The 21,508-nt window shown below is 38.0% G+C and overlaps 2 protein-coding genes across 4 annotated transcripts in view; one reads left to right on the forward strand and one right to left on the reverse strand.

Annotated features, from left to right (window-relative positions):
- The window catches only part of CRIP1 (cysteine rich protein 1), a 106,036-nt gene extending 105,195 nt beyond the window's left edge, over window positions 1–841 (forward strand). The window contains exon 5 of the mRNA XM_034409907.3: window positions 407–841. The gene's annotated coding sequence lies outside the window, so the exon portion shown is untranslated. The remainder of the gene's footprint in view (window positions 1–406) is intronic.
- The window catches only part of ALDH9A1 (aldehyde dehydrogenase 9 family member A1), a 101,029-nt gene that overhangs the window by 62,969 nt on the left and 16,552 nt on the right, over window positions 1–21,508 (reverse strand). For all 3 annotated transcript variants that reach the window (XM_087891172.1, XM_034409901.3, XM_060690185.2), the window contains one exon: window positions 1,315–1,460. In XM_087891172.1, the coding sequence (XP_087747298.1) occupies window positions 1,315–1,460 (146 nt within the window). The remainder of the gene's footprint in view (window positions 1–1,314; window positions 1,461–21,508) is intronic.

Consider the following 21,508-nt stretch of genomic DNA (forward strand, 5'->3'; position numbering starts at 1 on the left):
CCTCAAAGAAATTGGGACCCAAATTCATAGGGCCTTTCTCAATCACTAGAATCATCAACCCAGTAACGGTAGAATTACTACTCCCCAGACTGGTCTACTTAGTTTTTCACTGCAGCCTATTGAAACCTGAAATTACATCCCCTTTAAGGCCCACAAAAACGCTCATCCCATCCTATTATGGTCGAAGGGGAACAACACTTTGAACACTTTGAAATCAAAAGTTCCTTAACTCCCCCACCCAGGAATTCAACTCCAGTCTCCTGGAGACATTTACCTCCCTCCCAAAATGAGTGGGTAGCTAAGAAACATGTTAGGACCCCTGCGTTGCTGAAAAAGTTTCACTCAAAGTATCCTAACAAACCAAACTAACTCTCTATGATGTTCATCTTTCTGTTCTCTCTTACAGGTGATCCCCTCATTTTTTTGAAGAGGTGCAGCATGACAGATCCCTATCGTTATACTGCCATTCAAGTGGGGAATACTCACTTATTGCTCTCATTCTGTTTTCCTATGTATCCTGTATTTCCCTAGTTTATAACTTTTACCCTGCCACCTATTCTGCCCTGTGCTTTGATTTACCTTGGGGGATGTACAAGGGGGGAGGGTCATCTGTTTTCTCTCAGTTTGGAAGCCTCACAAAAGAAACACATGGGAATGACTCCTTATCTCTTTCTCAGGATGACCCGTTTCCACAACATCTTTGCACCTGTGGAATAGCTCATTCAACATCAAACTGGGAGGGGTTTCTAATCACCTTATCCTAACGGAATTGCCTGGGAGGAACAGCTTTGAATTGTTTTACATTCACTTTCTTTCAATAAAAGTTTCCTTTTGAAATGTTTTCAAGAGTCCATGCTTTCTTGAACAGGAGGGAGAGGCAGGATCTTACAATGAGACTTTTAATGAATTGCTTCTCGATTCTCAGAGATGCAAACATTGTTCTTTAAATTGTAGGTTTCTGAACTTTACAAAACAGCAGATTTTCTATCTGAACTCTTCATTTGTTATAATGTACAGCTGCTTTGGGAAAAACTAGGGTAGTGAAATTAACAGATAATGTGGAGACAGGATTTGACCTGTTTCTTTAAATCACTTCAAATCAAACTATGATCTGTATACAATCTGAGGCTTACATATTTTTCTTCCTTGTCAAAAGTGACAAAACAGCAATCTTGACTAGAATCACCCTAATTCTTGGGAATCAATATGTATCCTAACCACTTGATACTATCCAGGTCCCATAAAAGTTGGGGTACCCCCAATACTAATAAGCTTGTCAAGACAACCTTACAATATTGTTTTTATATTACATACCCGGATAATTTGGGCTGCCTCCAGCAGAATGTTGCTCCGTTCCATGCCTGATTTCTGACTCCATATTTTGAAAGCAGCATGTGCACTCTTTACAGCCAGATCTATCTCTTTCTCACCAGAGAAGGGTAAGTTCCCAATTACTCTGCCTGAAAAAGCAAAAAGGCGATTCAGTTTGCCAAAATCAATTGAGGACCCGGTTTGTGGGGGCAATAAGCTGACTTTATATAAAATATACAATAGTATGAAGGCTATTGCTTAACGCATTGTAAGCCACCCTGAGTCGTCGGAGAAGGGCGGCATATAAATAAAAAAATAAAAAATAAAAATAAATAAAAAATTGATAATGCTTACTTGGCAATACTTATTAATAAGTATTAATACTTATTAATAAGTATTAATAATAATACTTATTATTAAGTTACTTATTAAGTGAAAATGACTTGATAATAAGTAGCAATTCAATATTACAGCACCTTCTGCCACAATTTTAACAAATCCACATTTTTTATTAAATTATTAAGTCTTATAAAATACAAAATATAAAAGTAAATAGAGGAACATTAAGGAAGGAGGGGTAAGAGTAAAGGGATGTGGCAAAGAGTAGGAAAAAGAAAAGAAAAAGAAGATTGACTTCCGACTCTGTTGCAGTAAAATAAAACTTCAAGTCACAACTTTTTGTTTTTCCATAATAATATAAACAAGTCACTTCTATAAAGATCTACCTGTCTAATGTGTAAAACCCAAAGTCAAAGTTACATTCTTTTCCACATCAAGCACGAAATTCAGAAGCGGTTTCCATGTGGAAACAAAAGTACTTATATAATTTTCTTCAATCAGAGTAATCAGTTTTGCCATTTCAGCCAAATCCATCCACTTCTGCAACCATTTTCCCATGGTAGCTCCTTCAGAATTCAGGGATGTAAACCATCTGCTCCCAGTGATTTACAGTCAGGTCCAGAAATATTGGGACATCGACACAATTCTAGCATCTTTGGCTCTATACACCACCACAATGGAGTTGGAATGAAACAAACACAATGTGCGTTAACTGCAGACTGTCAGCTTTAATTTGAGGGTATGTACATCCAACTCAGGTGAACGGTGTAGGATTTACAGCAGTTTGTACCCTCAAATTAAAGCTGACAGTCTGCAGTTAACGCACATTGTGTTTGTTTCATTCCAACTCCATTGTGGTGGTGTATAGAGCCAAAGATGTTAGAATTGTGTCGATGTCCCAATATTTCTGGACCTGACTGTATATTCATTGAGATCAGATAGGTGTTCTCTAACCATTTTCTTGCTTATCTTAATTTGTATTTCTAGTCTGTCTTTTACAGTTATGCTTTTGGTAGGTTGGGCTATCGTTTCTTTTGCGTGAAGACTGATGCAAAGAATGAGCTATGCAAGCTCTACTTTCTCTCTACTGCCTGATACTTCCTTGCCATCTTCTCTCTTTAGTGGACCTACTGTTTCCTTGACTTTTTTCTTTTTATTTATACACTGAAAAAACTTTTTTTAAATTATCTTTGACTCTTGATACAAGTCTTTGTTCATTCTGAGCTTTAGCTTTCCTGACTTCATCTTTGCAGATTCGGGCTATATGATTGACTGTTCAGTCTGCAGGTTATAGTTTCTGTTCCCCAAAGAACTGCATCTGCTATCACCAATATGCACCTTTTTTCCTAGAGAAGTCTGGGATACCATTCTTCCTGTCACAGGAATGCTGGGTTGTGTCTCCTTTTCAGAAACTATTGATGACTGCTGTTTTATAGTTTGTATCTGCATATTTTCTTCCAGGGGGAGGTTATGAAATCAATTGTTCAGTTCCAGAGGATTAATTGGATACTAGAGTAGATAGTAGGGGCTTTGCTCTTGGTTGCTGTTTTCTTCTAAAAGTGACATGTTTCCTTTAAAAAATTTTTTTTAAAAAATATTTTCTTTTAATGCAAACATTTCATCTTTCATTAAACAGTGTGTCGTCTGAGTACAATTTTTTTGTGCAATAAACATTAAAATTTACAACCATGTTCATTATTTATATCTATTCTTAAATTAATACTAATACATTACATATCTGTTGTAACATTTCTCTTCTTAGCTTATTTGACTTCGTAATACATTTTCAATATTTCAGTCCTCTGGTTTTATTTCTAATTTTCATATTTATTCTCTAACCATTGATAAAATAACTCCCATATACTATAATAGTCAGATTCTTCATTTCCTTTAATAACAAATGTTAATCTATTCATTTCTGCACATTCTAATATTTTCTTAATCACATTTTCATCCGTAGGGATCTCTTCACTTTTCCAATTTTGTGCAATAAAATCCCCAACGAGAATAATTCAGGTTTGAGATATGTTGTTGTGTCATCTTCTCCAACCACATATGAATTTTTGCCCAATATTTTTTTGCTTCTACATGTGTCCAGCACATATGATAATACGACCCCGGTATCTTATGGTATTTCCAACATCTAGCTGATTTGTCTTTAAAGATTTTTGCCAATCTTTCCAGTGGCAAATGCCATCTATAAAACATCTTGTACAAATTTTCCTTGTATGCAGTTGACATTGTTAATGTATAATTTCTATCTCATAATTGCTGCCATTTATCTAACTCTATCGTATAACTAAAGTTTTTTGCCCATGCTGTCATTGTTTCTTTCACTTGTTCTTCTTCTAACTTAATACACAATAAATAACTATACAATTTTATCGCCCTCTCTTCTGTTCCTGTTAGTACCCAGTTCTGTCAATTCCATATAGAAACCATATAATTTAGCATCTTTTTCATATCTAGATTGTATTTGTAGTTGTGTATACCAAACCATATCAATCCCATTTTTTCAATTCTTGTTTCATTTTAAGTTCCCCCTTTTCAGTCAAAATATCTTTATATCTAACAATATTTCCCATGTTAATAATATTTGGATGTATAAATGCTTCCATAGTCGAAAGCCAAACTGGTATCTTCAAAAAGTGTTGTTCTCTGATTTTCTCCCATACTAATAATAAAGCATTTCTTATATAGTGTCTTTGAAAGTAACCATGTATCTTACTTTTCCCATAAGAAGGTATGCCAACCCAATTGCAAGTCATGTTCCTCCAATATCAATAACCTTGTATTTCTCAATACAATCCATTCTTTCATCCATGTTAACACTGCTGCCTGATAATATAATTCCCAATTTGGTAATCCAAACCCACCTCTAGTTCTTGCGTCTTGTAGCATTTTTACATTAATTCTCGCTTTTTTCCCCTGCCAGATGTATTTTTTCTCCAATTTTACCAGGTTTATTGAAACAAGAACAAGAACCTCGATAATATGTTCATCTTAATTGTAGCTATTCTTCCTATTAACAATAATTACAAGTTTTTTCATTTCTCCAAATCTACCTTTGTTTTATCAGTTTATAGTAATTATCTTCCTTAATCGTTACACATCTTGCTGTTAAGTGAATCCCTAAATATTTTACTTTCTTTGTAATCAGGATAACTAATCTCTTCATTAATTCTTCTTTCTGTTTCTCTGTAATATTTTTCTCTAGTATCTTGTTTTTTTTCCTTATTAATTTTCAATCCTGCCACCTTACCATATTCTTCTATCCTTTTTAAAAATTTTGGCCCCGTTTCTTGTGGATCTTCTAAAATAAACACCAAATCATCTGCAAACGCCTGTAATTTATATTCTTCCTCTTTTATTTCCATATCTTTTATCTCCTTATCCTGTCTTATATTTCTGTTTAATACCTCCAACATCAATACAAATAGTTATGGGGACAGAGGACATCCCTGCCTTGTTCCTTTTATAACGTTAACTTTTTCAGTCATATCTCCATTTACCATCACTTTGCCAGTTGTTTATAATATAATGTCTTAACCATATTAATAAATCTCTCCCCAAAACCCATAGCTTCTATTTGCATCAGCATAAACTGCCAGTTCACATTGTCAAATGCCTTCTGTGCATCAAGGAAGATCAACGCCATTTGTTTCTCTGGATGTGCTTCATAATATTCCAATGTGTTCAGAATTATTCTCATATTGTCTTTAATTTGTCTCTTAGGTAGAAATCCATTTCGATCTGTATGTATAAATTTGTTTTAAAATCTCTTTAATCTTTCTGCCATTATTGAAGTAAGTATTTTATAATCTGCATTCAACAGGGATATCAGTCTATAGTTTTTTATCTGCTACAAGTCTGAGTCTTCATTCGGTATGAGTAATATATCCTCCATCCACAAATTCGGTATTTTCGCCTCTAACAGTAATTCATTGAATACTTCCAACATTTTTATAACATTTTGTTGTGCTTTATATATCTCTGCTGGTAGCCCATCCGGGCCTGGTGTTTTGCCATATTTTTGTCTTTTAATTGCTTCTGTCAATTCCATCATTGTTATTCTTTCCTCTAATGCCATTTTAAATGTTTCTGGTACTGTGGGTAGTTCGGCTTTTTCTAAGTATTGTTTTATTTTTTCTTCTGAAATTATCTCTTGTTCATATAATTTTTCATAGTAATCATGAATCATTTTCTTTTTTTCATCGTTTTGATAATGTAAAGTCCCTTCATCATCTATTAATTGGTGAATCAATTTCTTTTCTTTCTCCTTTTTTCTCCTATACGCCAACCATTTCCTGGTTTATTTGCATTTTCAAAAAAGTTTTGTATAGAACTTTTAATTTTTTTTGCTAAATCTTTTTCTATTGAGTTCAGCTTGTTTTTTTTCAAGTCCATTTGATTTTTTTATATTCCTTTTTGTGGGTCTTTTTGTAGTTTCATCTCTAACTTCTTATACTTCTCTTCTAATTTCTTTTGAGCTTGGCTCTTTTTTTTTTGTTTCTCTTTCCCACATATTAGAGCCAGTCCTCTAATATCTGCCTTGCTGTCAGGTATGCCTCCTTTCAGTACTCAAGAAAGAAAAACCCTTAGTTGCATTTGCTCTTCAGAGTGTTCTTAAAGTCAAGTTAGAAAAACTCACCAGATCCTAACACTTTCACTCATTCTCTTCCGTTCGGAGCTGTCCCAACTTCAACAGCTTAATGGCTGCCTCTCCAGTGCAGGAAAAAAGAGCTTCTTCTGGATCAACCAGGGACTTTGCGGTGTTCCTGGGATCAGCAGAATGTGCCCTCCTCTATCACTGTCTCAACAGGACAGTGAGATCCAAATTGGATCATCCAGCGGTGGAGATATTGTGGTAGTTTCGGAGCCCCGAAAACTTCCTGTTGTCTTGTCGCGACGCCAGCCCCACCCCTTAGCGGCGGAATTGAGCCTGAATTTAAGTTAATTTTCCTAAAATATAAACTATTTCTGTGTGGACGTCAGTGGAAAGTTTTACTTTAAATTTGACTGGACTGGATTGGAAAGGAGATTCATTTTTCTATCTGCTTAAATATTAAATTTTTGATGCAGATTGAGTTTATTAATTTTGGAATTAGCTTTGTCATTTTTGTTTTTGGCAGACTTACTTTTTAACATTTTTTCTGTTTTATTGTTAATTGAAAGGAGAAGTGGAAGTGGAAGAAATAAGAGACATTGCCATCTAGTGGATTGAAACATTGTACTTTCCTTTTGTTTTTTTTAACTGAGGGGAAAGGGAAAAAAAGTAGCAACTGTGTTATTCTCCAAGGTCAATTGGCTAATTTACAGATAAAATTTAAAAGGATATCAAAGAGTGTCTACAAGATTGTTTATACAGGTGTTTTGCTGGGAAACATTGCTGAAAGGCGATTAAAACTGGAAAGAAGAAAATAACAGCAGCTCTGGAAAAGAGAGCTGTTAAACCAAGTGTGGCACAAGAAAGAAATTTTGAATGTTACACAGTTGTGGGCTTTTAAATTAGATGGAAATCCTTCCCCTTTCTGTTTTTACGTCTCCACTTCCCCAATATTTTTATTTTTAAAACATTGGAACATATATATACATATTTTTCTTTTATTTTTTCTCCCTTTTTTTCCTTCTTCTTTTATTCCTCCACAATAAGTGTTTACTTAATTGGATTAAGGGATATAAGAGCCTGAAGAAATTTTTTCTTCTTTTTCCTTTTTTTCTTTTTTTGATCTTTTTAATTTACTGATTGGAGACTGTTATTTGAATTTGGTTTTGGCTATTTCACGCAATTGGATTAAGACATACAAGAGTCCGAAGAAACTTTCCCTTTCTCTTTTTTGGCCCTTTTTTTTTATTTATTTGCTGATTGGAGATTCTTACTTGAATTTGTTTTTGGCTATCCCAGGTGATTGGATTAGGGTACACAAGAGCCTGAAGAGTGTTGTTTTTTGGGGTATTTTTTTTCTTCTGTTTCCTTTTCCTTTTTTTTTTGGTTTTTTTCTGTTTCTTTTTTTATTTTTATCTTTTTGTAACCTCCTGCCATTTACAAAACGGATTAGGGTTGAGAAGAACCTGAAGATATATTATTTTACTGTGTCGATTTGGATTACTTATAGAAATGAGCAAAAAAGCAGCAGTTGTTAGCTCTGCTGGATCGACCCCTTCTTCATCACCAGCAGGAGGACAATGATCAATACAGGCAATGATTCAGCAGGAAAAAGAGAAAGAACATGAGAAAGAAAAGGATGCGACAATGCAGATGATTTTGCAAGGAATACAAGATATAAAATCAAAAATAGAGAAAACAGATGAAAAAGTGGAGAATATACAACAGATGATGAAGAAATACGAAGACAGACTTGAAAAAATCGAAGAAAAAGAGGAACAAAGAGATAAAAAAATCAGACATATGGATAATAGATTAGAAGAAGTTGAACATGATAGAAGCGGCCTAGGATGGGAGATGGGTAAATCAGAATTTTACTTAAGATTCCAAAATGTGGAGGAAGAAAAAGGAGAAAATTTGGCGGAAAAAATGATAGAAATTCTTGCAGCAGCTCTAGAAATTTCTAAAGAAAAAATGTCAGATGGCGTTGATGAAATGTACCGAGTATATACTAGATATGCAATGAGAAATAAGCTACCAAGAGAAGTCCACATAAGATTTACCAAAAAATCAATTGAAACACAAATATTGCAGATTGCAAAGGAGAAGGCGTTGCAATACAAGGGCAAGAAAATTATGGTGCTGAAGCAAATACCAAGAAGAGTAAGAGAGTTGAGAAGAGAGTATCAATTTTTGACAAAAATATTGCTCCAGAAAGGAGTGAATTACAGATGGCTGATACCAGAAGGATTGATGTTTACATGGCAAATGCAAAGATTTAAAATAGATTAAATTGACAAAGCTAAAGCATTCTTTGTGGAATATATAAGAGAAAAAGATGCTGAGCCAAAAAGGGAAGAGACACTGCTCCAATTACAAGAAAAGGATCTCCTGATGATGGGAAAGGAGGAGAGCGCATTAGAAGGTGCAGTAGGAGGTGCCATAGAATACAAAGAACAGCGTGAATTGAGACCTAATAGATCAACAAAACCTACACATAAAGTATAAACATGGAGGAGAAAAAGTTAATTACAATAAATATAAATGGACTTAACATAGCAACTAAAAGAAAAAAAGTATTTCACAAACTGGAGAAATTTAAAATGGATATAATCTGTTTACAAGAAGTGCATATTAAAAAGCAGCATGAATTACTTTTGGTACAGCCTAAATTAGGGAAATTATTTGCTTCATTGCCACAATGTAAGAAAAGAGGAGTGGTTTTGTATATTAAAGATACAATATTAGCGGAAAAAATTTATGAAGATGGAGAAGGACGAATTTTGATGGTGGAAATGACAGACAACAATAGGAAAATATTGTTAAGAGCGATATATGCTCCTAGCGACAATCAAGAAAATTTTTATAGAAAATTACATTTGAAATTAATAGAGCTGGATTATGACAACATTTGTATGATGGGAGACTTCAATGGAATAGTAGATGAGAAAATGGACTATAATACACAAAAGACAATAAAACGAATTAGGAAAATTTTGCCGAAATCTTTTTTTAAGATGATAGAGGAAATAAATTTAAAAGATATATGGAGAGAAAGAAATGCAAAAAATAGACAATACACGTTTTATTCTAATAGATATTTATCATGGTCCAGAATAGATATGATATGGTTGACAATGGACTTGACCTCGAACATAGAAGAAATAGCCATAGAGGCTAACAATTGGGCAGATCATAATCCAATGATGGTGAGATGGAAAGGACAAAGGAGGAGGTCTAGATGGACCTTAAACACTACAATATTAAAAGGATTTCCTACAGAAATGGAGAAAGAATTAGCTTTTTTTTCCCAAAGAAAATAGAAAAGAGGCTACATCACTGCAGAATCGGTGGGATACCATGAAAGCTTATGCCAGAGGCCTGATTATTGACTATACAAGGAAAAGAAATATTAAGAAAAGGCAAGCATATAAAATACTAGAGGATGATTACAAGACATTTGAAAAAGAACTGCAGAAGTTCCCACAAAAAAAAGACATTAAAATGAAAATGGACACAATTAAACATAAAATGGGATTATTAGAGAAAGAAGAGCTAGCACAAAAAATCAGGAACACTAAACAGAAATATTTTGAAGATGCTAATAAACCAGGCAGATGGCTAGCATATAAACTGAAAAAAGAAAGGAATTTAAGGAAAATATCACAGTTAATAGATGATCAAGGACAAATTAGATTTGGAAATGAGAAGAAGAACATTGTACAAGACTATTATAAAAAGCTATATGAAAAAGAAAAGATAGAAGAGGAAAATATTAAACAATATTTACATAAGGCGAATTTACCCCCGATTCCAAAAGATGTTGAGATGATGTTATAAGGGAACATAACGATGATGGAGTTGACAGAAGCAATTAAAAAACAAAAAAGTAGGAAGGCACCAGGTCCAGATGGATTACTGGCGGAATATTATAAGACTTTACAGGAATCACTGAGTCTCCCATTACTAGAAATGATGAATGAAGTAATGCTACAGAAGGAAATACCCAACTCATGGTTAGAAGCATATATTACACTTATTCCAAAAGAAGATACCAACCTACAGGTCAAAAACTATAGGCCTATATCTTTGCTAAACTCAGACTATAAAATCTTCGCTACAATATTAGCAGAAAGACTTAAAAGATACTTAAATAATTTTATACATCCGGACCAAAATGGATTTCTGCCAAAAAGGCAGATTAGAGACAATTTGAGGATAATTCTGGATACTTTGGAATATTATGATGCGCACCCAGAAAAGCAAATGGCTTTGATGTTTTTAGATGCACAGAAAGCCTTTGACAATGTGAACTGGCGATATATGATACTACAATTGAAACAGATGGGCTTTGGAGAGAAATTTGTTCAAGCTATAGAAGCTATATATTATAAACAAATAGCAAAAATAATGATGGAGAGTTGACAGAATTCATTGAAATACAAAAAGGAACGAGACAAGTTTGTCCATTGTCATCACTGTTGTTTGTGTTAACATTAGAAGTACTAAACAGAAACATTAGAGAAGAAAAAGGAATAAAAGGAATGAAAATTCAAAATCAAGAATATAAATTACAAGCATTTGCCGATGACCTGGAGTTTATCTTGGAAGAACCACTTCAATCTATAAACAAATTGATAGACAAAATAGGAGATTTTGGGAAAGTGGCTGGCTTGAAAATAAATAGAGACAAAACAAAGATTTTGACAAAAAATATGTTAAAAAAACAGAAAGAAGAATTGGTGGAAGTATCAAGGATGCAGGTCACAAATAAGATTAAATATCTGGGGATACATTTGACAGCAAGATGTGGTACTCTTAAGGAGAACAATTATGATAAGCTTAAACAGATAGTGACATCTACCAATTACATGGGGTTCCTCGCCGTATCATATCTGATAGGGGTGTTCAATTTACAGCAAAATTTTGGTGCAATTTCATTACATTGATAGGATCATCACAAGGGTTAAGTACAGCTTTCCATCCCAGTACCAACGGGGCCGCTGAACAAGCAAATGCTATGGTAGAGCGCTATTTATGGTGTTATGTATCCTACCAACAAACTGATTGGTCTGACCTCCTACCCTTTGCCGAGATAGCTTACAATAATACCGTATATCGGAGTACAGGGGTAACTCCCTTTTTTTTTTTTTTTAATTTGATTTATATGCCGCCCTTCTCCGGAGACTTAGGGCGGCTTACAATGCGTTAAGCAATAGCCTTCATACTTTTGTATATTTATACAAAGTCAGCTTATTGCCCCCACAAACTGGGTCCTCATTTAACCTACCTTAGAAAGGATGGAAGGCTGAGTCAACCTTGAGCCTGGTAAGATTCGAACCTGCAGAAATTGCAGGCAGCTGTGTTAATAACAGGGTGCATTAAACCACTGTACTACCAAGGCTCTTTAAGGTTGTAACAGGCAGGGAGTTCAATGCTATTCCTGAATTAGATGAAGAGCCAGGAATTAACATCCCTGGAGGAGTGGAGTGTACGAATTTAAAGGGTATGGCCACAAGTGAAAGCTGCACTGTCCAAAGCAGCCGAGGAATACAAAAAACAAGCTGATCGAAAGAGAGCAGACCATAAACCGTTCCAGGTGGGGGATTGAGTTTATTTATCTACTAAATACATTAAACTAAAGACCCCATGCAAAAAGTTGGGTCCCCAATATCTGGGTCCCTTTTCAATTAGTAAAGTAATCAACCCCGTGGCCGTAGTTCTTAAATTACCACCCTTCATGGGTAAAATCCATCCAGTTTTCCATAGTAGCTTACTAAAACCTGTAGATCCTACTATGGAACCAAAAACTCCTCCTGGTCCAATACAGGACGAGCATTATGAAATTGATGATATTCTTGACTCACGGTATCGTGGGGGCGAACTGAGATACCTGGTAAAATGGAAGGGGTACCCTTTGTCGGAGGCCTCCTGGGTGCCTAGGGCAGACCTCCATGCCACGAGATTATTGAAATAATATCATAGTAGAAATCCTCGGAAGCCCGGTTCTGCTAACCGAACAATACAAATCACCAATTCCTCTCTTTTGTATTTTGCAGGTGACTCCTGGTAGAGGGGGCCACCTGTCGAGACTCGCGTCAACTCGACACATCTGAGGATAGGAAATCGCCAGGGCATCAGAGATGACAGCCATTGGGATGGTGCAGGGAAACCGCTACCAGCTGGAGAAAGAGGGGTTGAGGGCTATACGATGGTGGTAGGGGTGTATTGTTAAACTAGGTGGTCGGGCACTCTGCAGTCGGGAGAGGTGTTCGCATGAGTCCCTTTGCCTCGGCAGGAACGCAGGGACGTTGCAACGAACTGACTTAAAACCCGGAAATAAAGCCGATTGGCTACAAGAGCTCCGCGGGTTCTTTAAAGGGCGTTGGGAGGCGGCAGCTCCCAACGCCAACTTCATGTTTGTTATATACACTTGAACTTGACTCTGCTCTTTTTACCCGATTTTTTTGTGTCTGGAGACCGGCAACAGTAAAGTTGGACCTTGAAGAGGACAGCAAAAGAAAAGGGAACACTCAGAGGCGATGGGGTGAAGGGTGATCCCCCGCCACGGATGGTGGATACCCCAAAATCCGGCGTGGAAGAGACCAGCCGCTTCTTCGTCTAGGTCCAGAGGCGTGACGGCCTGAGCAAATGGCGAGGAAATGAAAGATGAAAAACAGCAGGAAGTATCGGTGGTAAAAGTTTAAGCAAAAAACTATACTGACCTACTTCCCTAAACTGAGGAAATCTGTCAAGAAGTGACTGAGTGACTGAGTGAGTGTGAAAAGCGGAGCCTAAGCGATGGGAGCAGAAAAGAAAAAAAAGTAAGCAGAAAGAGACTGTATTGAATGGACTGAGAGTGAAAGTGTTTTGTGTATTGCGAATGGTAATCTGAAAGACTGTCGTGTTTAAAGACTGGAAGAATTGATGTGACAGAGACAGTGCTGTGAGATTTATGCTGAGAGCAGATGAAAACAGATTTCACTTGGAAAGAAAAAAAGAAAGAGATGAAGAAGTTGTGGAGAAGGGACAGTGACTGTGCAATTTATTGACAGCAGCCATTTTTCATCTTGGAGAACAAAAAGCAGCAGTGAATTTAGAAAGCATAAAGATTAAGTATTAAAAAATTTGTCTATCTGGGTGATAACGTTGGAACTGGACTTAACTATAATTACCTATCTTCTACATATTTTATATATTTATCTATTTGTATATCTTCTACCAAATATATTATAACATATTAATTGCTTCCCTTCCCCCTATCCATATAACTATATTTAGTTATAAAACTTTTACTTTTATATATATATTGATTATAGATTTGGTTTTACTTCTTTGCCTATTATATATGTTCAATTGGAAGCAACTGTAGATTAATTTCAAGATATTATACATTTAACTAAAGTTAAACATATAAACATATAAAGTTTATAAAACATATAAAGTTATAGGTAAAAATATTGCTGTATATAACAGTTGATTGGTATATTAATGGTGAATAGAAAATAGATTTTACAGTTGATCAGACTAAATTTGCTTTTTACTCAGTATAACTTTTGGAGAGATAAAACTGGGGCAGTGATCTAGGTAGATTTTCTCATAACAGGATTAATTCTTTATGGTTCGGTGGAATATTTTTTTTTCAAATACTTAAAATGTCTAACACATCCACAGTTACAAAAATGGTAAAGAAGGCAACCCCAGTGACAGCCTCTCCAGCAGGACAAAAATTAATAACGGACATGCCAAACACTGAGAAATTAGGATCAGTCCCAACACTACAGAACATCCAAACAGCATTAAACATGATACAGGAAGTAATGATGAAAACACAGGAGTCCATGAATAATAATCATGAAGAAATGGAAGAAGAAGTGGGTGAAGTAAAGGGAGATATAAAAAAATTAGATGACAGAATGGAAAAAATTCAAGAAACAATCGCAAAAAATGAGCAAAAGATTAAAATAATAGAGGCAAGAACAGAACGAATCAAAAAGAAGTTGGAAGACATGGAGGAGAAATTAACAGCAGCAAATAGAGAGCTTGAAGAGACGATAATCCATTTAGAAAGATCTTTCTACTTAAGATTTCAGAATGTAAAGAAAGCAAAGAAGATCTCTGTAAACTCATGACAGAATTATTGACAGAGTCGCTACAAATGAATAAACATGAAATTCAGAACAACATTGATGAAGCATATCGAGTACACACTAACTATGCATGATGACACAGACTTCCCTGTGAAGTTCATGTAAGGTTCATGAAAAAATCAACACGAGACGAAATTTACAGAACAAAAGAAGAGCAATTAATTTATAAGGGAAAGGAAATCACCGAAAAACAGAAGATTCAGAACTATACGCCAATCTCGCTGTTAAATGCCGATTATAAGATATTTATGGCCATAATAACAGAAAGGATTAAAATTATACTAAAGGAAATTATTCAATCAGATCAAAATGGTTTTTTGCCCAACAGATACATCAAAAACAATATGAGAACCATTGTAGCTCTGATATTCTTAGACGCGCAGAAAGCTTTTGATAATTTGAATTGGGACTTTATGATTAACCAATTAATAGAAATGAATGGAGGGAGGGGAATTTTATAAAAATGATTAGAATGATTTATTCTACCCAGAGAGCAAAAATAGTTATAAATGGTGAATGTATAGAATCAAAATAAACAAGGACAAAACTAAATTGTTGACCAAAAATCTAACAAATAAACAAAATGAGAAATTAGAGGAGAAATTGGGGATTTCAAGAGTTAAAAAAAAATTAAATATTTAGGAATACAGATATCAGCAAAATGCACCACAATTAAAAAAGACAATTATAACATACTGCTACAAAAATCCAAAAGGATCTAGAAACTTGGTCCAAATTGCAAATATTGTTGATTGGTAGAACTTAAACGATAAAGATGAATATACTACCCAGACTGCTATATTTGTTTCAAACTATACCGATTAAATTAGAGAAAAATTTCTTCGAACAATTAAATAAAATTACATCAAAATTTGTTTGGTCAGGGAAGAAACCTTGCATCAAATTTAAAATACTGCAAGATAGTAGAAGTAGGGGCGGCTTTGGTCTCCCAAATTGGGAGCTCTACTATCAGGCCACATGGCTTAAAGAATGGATTCAGCTACAAACAAGTACTAACGATAGAAGGTCACGACCTCCAGATTGGTTGGCAGAGTTTTCTCTGGAACGGGAAAAATAAATATCATACATACTTTCAAAGACATTTATTAAGAAATGCCCTCTTACAAGTCTGAGAGAAAATCAAGAAAAATCACTACACAAAAGTCCCAATTTGGCTATCAACTATGGAAGTAATATTACACCCAAGCACCACAGACTTGAGCAAAATGATAAGATGCAGAAATACTCGATGAAAAAGGGGAATTAAAATCAATTCAAGATTTGAAACAACAAGGACTAAACATGGAATGGTGGCCGTATTTACAAATAAAAACTAGATTCAAAAAAGATCAGGAGGAATATGGCATACACAGAGAACAATTGGATATAGATAAAATTCTATTAGGACGGGGGGGGAATGATCACAAAAATTTACAATCTCTTATTAAAATACAAAATGGAAGATGAAACATAAAAGAAAAGAAATGGGCAAAAAACCTCGGGCACAATATAGAAAAATGGACAAATTGTGGGATAAATTAACAATAGCAGTAGCCTATAAAGAATATTTATATAAAATGTTCTATCGATGGCACTTGGCACCAGCGAGATTGGTCAAAATGTTCTCAAATTTATCACCTAATTGTTGGAGATGTGGTTACAAATTAGGCACATACCATCATATGTGGTGGACGTGCCCCAAGATAATTTTTTTTTTGGCATAAAATCAAAAATTGGTTGGAGGAAATTACCCAATTAAAAATGGAATTTAAACCAGAACTCTATTTATTAGGAATAATGAACGCAAAAATAGACAAATCTTTACAATATCTAATACTTCATATTTTAATGGCAGCAAGGATTACTGTCGCATATGGATGGAAACAAAATAACGTACCAGAAGAGGAAACAGTAATTTGAAAAATTTTACAATATGCAGAAATGGATAAGATGATGTCGGAAATTAAGGAAAGGGAAGAATCGGAATATTATAGTGTGTGGAACAAATTATATGAATGGTTAGAAAAAAAGAATCAAAACAATAATTCAGAATGTTAACTTAATCGGGTTGAAACTAGGAAATATAAATTACTGAATAGTCTTAACCCAACAATGATGGCTGTGTAAATAGATAAAAATGTAAATATAAGGATGTAGATAAACAATTTAATAAAAATAGAGGACATATATACATGGTGATACAGTAAGCTGTAGAATAATATATGATGTAATGTTATGTTTGATATGTGTTTTTAATGTGTTTTTGTTTTTGAATTTTTCTTTATTTTGTTTTTAAAAGTCAAAAGTTCAATAAAAATTATTTTTAAAAAAATTCTAAAGAATTAAAATAAACTTTTTTCAAATGTTTAGTTGAAAAGAGAAATTCAAAAATTGAAAACTGAAAAAAGAATTTTATAAAAAATTGAAAAGAATTTTAAAATTGAAGATTTAAAACTTTAAAATGGAATTTAAAATGGAAAAAAATTAAAAGTTGAAAAAAGATTAAAAAATTGAAAAAAAATAAAATTTAAAAAAGCAATTAAAATTTTAAAAAAGAATTTAAACATTTGACAAAAATATTTTAAGAAAACTTCAGTGTCAGCCTCCGCCTTTACTGCTTTGGCTGCCATAAGAAACGGGTGGGAGAGAAGTAGAGAGCGTGTGGGGGGAAGCGTGCTGGAGGATTTTTGAAGAAACGAAACCTAATCTCCGAAGTGGCTATCGGGTCAACCGTCATTGCGTTCCTGATTGATGACGAGGCCAGATGTGCTTCCACCTGACCTCTGGAAGACCTTTGGATTGGATGATTGATGATGAACAGTGGGAGGGGATGCTTTCTATATGCAACTTTCGCACCTATTGCTTTAGTTTCAGCTTTTCCTTGGTAGCGTTCACTTCATTTTCTAGTAAAAGTACATTACTCTATAAATAATGGAGTTTGGCTTATTCTTTCCTGGATTTTGAAGGAAGCACACCTGATATTAAGCTGAAACTCACTCCAGTCATCCCGGATAACCACCGAGGGGACTTAGATCCAGATCATGTCAGACCAAGAACGTGAAGAAGAACAGACGGGAGCATCGGGTTCTACGATACCTTCACTTCAAGCAGAGAAAGAGGCTGCCGAATGGTTGGAAAAACTCCGGCTGAGATAGGAGCCTGAGGAAGCCAGATGGTCGAAAGGAGTAGGAAGGCTGCCGGACTGGGGGGGGGGACCCCCCAGGGAGTAACCAGCTCCAGACCCCGTAAGAGAGAGGCGGTGTGGCTGCAAGAGCAAAAGGAAAGCCTCATGTTGGCACAGGCATTGCAACTCCTCCGTGATGTTGAAGAAAGCCGGAAAAGCCGTGAGTCTTATGGGTTCCCTGTGGAGAAGGGAGGAGACGGCCCCAGGGGGGAGCTGGAAGAAACAGCCTGTGGGGGAGAGGATGAGGAAGCTGAGGAAAGAACATCTCAGGCTTCTGGAGCTCAAGCGAGGGATGCAGCAGGTCAGGGACCCCCAGCCTTGCAGCCCCCCCCTCCGCAGACATAAGAAACCAAAGATTCCCCCCCTAACCGGGAAATATGATTGGAATCCGAAGACCTTGGGGTTTTTTTTGACCCAAGTGTGGAACCACATGCAGGACTGGGGGGAGGACTACTTATCAGATGCCGCTCGAGCAGCTGATTGGATGGTGGTCCTCCACAATAATAACTCCCCCTTGCTGAGAAACTACAACCAGTTCATGGGGGCTCTTAGGAGGCGGTTTGAAGACCACCTAGCTGAATGGAAGGCAAGACTCAGAATGAAGGGCATCCAGCAAGGCTGGAGATCAGTGGCAGAATACACCCAAGAATTTCGCGAGCTGGCACCCTACATGACAGCGTGGTCAGAAGCGGTTCTACTGGAGAGCTTCAAAGATGGGCTGAATGAAGAGATATACAAGGACTGTAGAGACCAGGGGGTCCCCGAAGACTTGCAAAGTTGGTATATAGTAGCTGAGGATGTCGAGATCGAGCTGGCCCGAAGCCGACTCCGAGGGGGGCGTGCAGGAGACCCGTCATCCTCCTTTCACCGTAAAGGAGCACCTAAGATGGCCGAGGGGAGAGCGGATTTCAAACAGAAGTTGAAGCCCTTCACCTGCTTCAAATGTGGAAAGGAAGGGCATCGGGCTGCTGAATGTTTCTCCAAACCAGTACCAAAGGCCATCGGCTTGGGACCAAAGAAGGCCGACAAACCACCCGCAAAAACCCACGGCACCGCCCTGAAAGGAGAAGTTGTTGAGTTTGCTCCCCGAAACAAGGGTGAGCTGGGAACTCCGACCACCGACGACAGTGGAACGGACTCCGACGATCTGGTGAGTCACACAGAGGACCCCATGCTCACCCCCGTAGAAATAAAGGTGCCATCCACAGGGACACAAGCGCAGATGTTAGCCCTATTAGACTCTGGGTGCACCAGGTGCATAATCAGCCCGAAGGTGGTGGAGAAGATGGGCCTGAGACTAAAAACATTAAAAAGGCCCATTGCGTTCTGTCAGTTGGACGGATTGATTGCAGGAGGGGGCCCAGCCAGCCTTGTGACCGAAACCATTTAAATGCAGTTGGGGGATCATGTAGAGAGTCTCAGATTTATTGTGGCCCCTGGCATGGAACGACCCCTCATACTTGGACTGTCTTGGCTCTGTAGATGGAACCCACGGGTTAATTGGAAGACGGGGGTCTTGCGTATTCGCACTGGAAAACCGAGATTAGAGAGGGAAAACCCCTCTCTAGAGGACAGGATAGGACCCGAAAGGGCGGAAGTGGCAGTAGGCCACATTGAAGGGGAGGAGAAGATTCCAAAAGAGTGTTGGGATCTCCGTGAAGTATTTAGTGAAAAGGCCTCGGATGTACTGCCTCCCCACAGAACTACGGACTGTACCATTGAAATACTCCCAGGTGTGAAGCTCCCTAAGCCGAAAATCTACCCCATGACCCCTCGAGAATTAGGGGAATTGAGAAACTTTATTGATAAAAATCTAGAACGGGGGTTTATCCAACCTGCCAGACCAAAGGTGGCGGCACCGGTATTGTTCCAAGAAAAGAAGGATGGCTCCTTTCACTTGGTAGTTAATTATAGAAATCTGAATGCGATTTGCGTCGGAAACATTTACCCCCTACCACTCATGAAGGACATGCTATCTCACCTAGGGAAAGGGAAAATCTTCACCAAACTTAACTTACGGGAGGCATACTACCGAGTGAGAATTAAAGAGGGGGATGAATGGAAGACAGTGTTTAGTTGCCCACTTGGATGTTTCCAGTTTAGAGTGCTCCCGTTTGGACTACAGGAAGCCCCTGTTGTGTTCATGCAATTGATTAACGAAGTACTGCATGAGCACCTATTTAAGGGGGTCCTGGTCTACTTGGACGACATTCTTATCTACTCAGAGAACATGGACGACCATGTGAAGTTGGTGCCAACGGTCCTGAAAAAACTCAGGGTTGCTGAATTATATGCCAAACTTTCTAAGAGCGAGTTCCATCAAAGCAAAATTGACTATCTTGGATATCGCATATCGCATGAGGGGATAGAGATGGACCCTGGAAAGGTTTGGGCCGTATTGGAATGGGCCACTCCATGCACCCGCAAACAACTACAGAGTTTCCTGGGATTTGCGAATTTCTATAGACAGTTTATCCCCCCATTTGCAAAAATTGCACTGCCAATAACAAATCTTCTGAAAACTGAAGGTGAGGCAAAACCAAGACCCTCACAACCTCTTGAATGGACTATGGACTGTCAAGCAGCCTTTGAAAAGTGGAAACGATTGTTTGTTGCTGAACCAGTCCTCAAACATTATAAGACAGGGTCTTGATCCGAGGGAGACCACTGTGCCTCAGAGGGTCATTATAAGAGAGGGTCTTGATCCGAGGGAGACCACTGTGTCTCAGATAGCCGGATGTGAGTCCCTTTTCGTGAAGTGGGGTCGTGGGGTGCAGATGGGTCTGTTGATCACGTACCTGGCTCCCTGCCACGTGGCGACAACCCTGCCCGAATTCCTCAATGTTATAGCTGAGGTGGCGGCTGATACCCCCAGACTTGTGGTCATGGGGGATTTCAACTTACCATCCATTGGTGAAACTTCTGAGGTAGCTCGGGAGTTCATGGCTTCCATGACGGCCATGGACCTGACCCAAGTAATTCACGGCCCTACTCACATGGGGGGACACACTCTGGACTTAGTTTTTGTCTCTGGTCAGTGGTTTCCTATCGCAGTTCCGAACGAACGACAAGCCGAGAGTGGCCTTGATATAGGGGATATAGATACTGAACCCTTGTCATGGTCTGACCACTCACTCCTTCGACTTGACTTTCTGACCGCCGCACCCCGTCACAGGGAGGCGGAGCCGACCAGGTGGTTCCGCCCCAGGCGCCTGATGGATCCTGATAGGTTCCAGATGGAGCTTGGGCCATTTCCTGAAACTCTAGCTCACGACTTGGCTGATGACCTGGTGGCCGCCTGGGATAGTGCGGCTGCCGGGGCTTTGGACCGGGTCGTGCCTTTGCGGCCTCTGACCTGGCACCGAACTCACTTAGCTCCTTGGTTCTCCGAGGAGCTGAGAGAGATGAAGCACCGGAAAAGACGCCTAGAGAGCGGTTGGAGGGCCAGCTGTTCCGAATCCGACTTGACACTGGTAAGGTCTCATATTAAGACCTACCTAGTGGCAATAAAAGCGGCGAAATCTAGCTATTTTGCCGGTCTTATCGCGTCATCAGATAACCGCCCAGCCGCCCTGTTCAGGGTGACCCGCTCCCTTCTCCATCTGGGAGCGCGGGAGGACCCCTTGCAGGGTCGAGCTGAGGATTTTGTACAGTATCTGGATGATAAAATAACTCAGATTCGGGAAGACTTGGCCGCTGACTGGGTTACTTCAGACGAGATGACTGAGGCAGGCCTTGAGAATGTTATCTGGGAGGAGTTCGATCCTGTGGCTCCCGAGGACGTGGACAGGATCTTGGGACGGCTGAACGCCACCACATGTTTATTGGACCCGTGTCCCTCCTGGTTGGTGCTGGCTTCCCGGGAGGTTACAGAGGCTGGTTCCAGGGAATTATCAACGCTTCTTTGAGTGAGGGTGT

Source organism: Pantherophis guttatus, chromosome 3, assembly GCF_059756535.1.
Source record: "Pantherophis guttatus breed Tessera chromosome 3, ASM5975653v1, whole genome shotgun sequence".
Lineage (NCBI taxonomy): Eukaryota > Metazoa > Chordata > Lepidosauria > Squamata > Colubridae > Pantherophis > Pantherophis guttatus.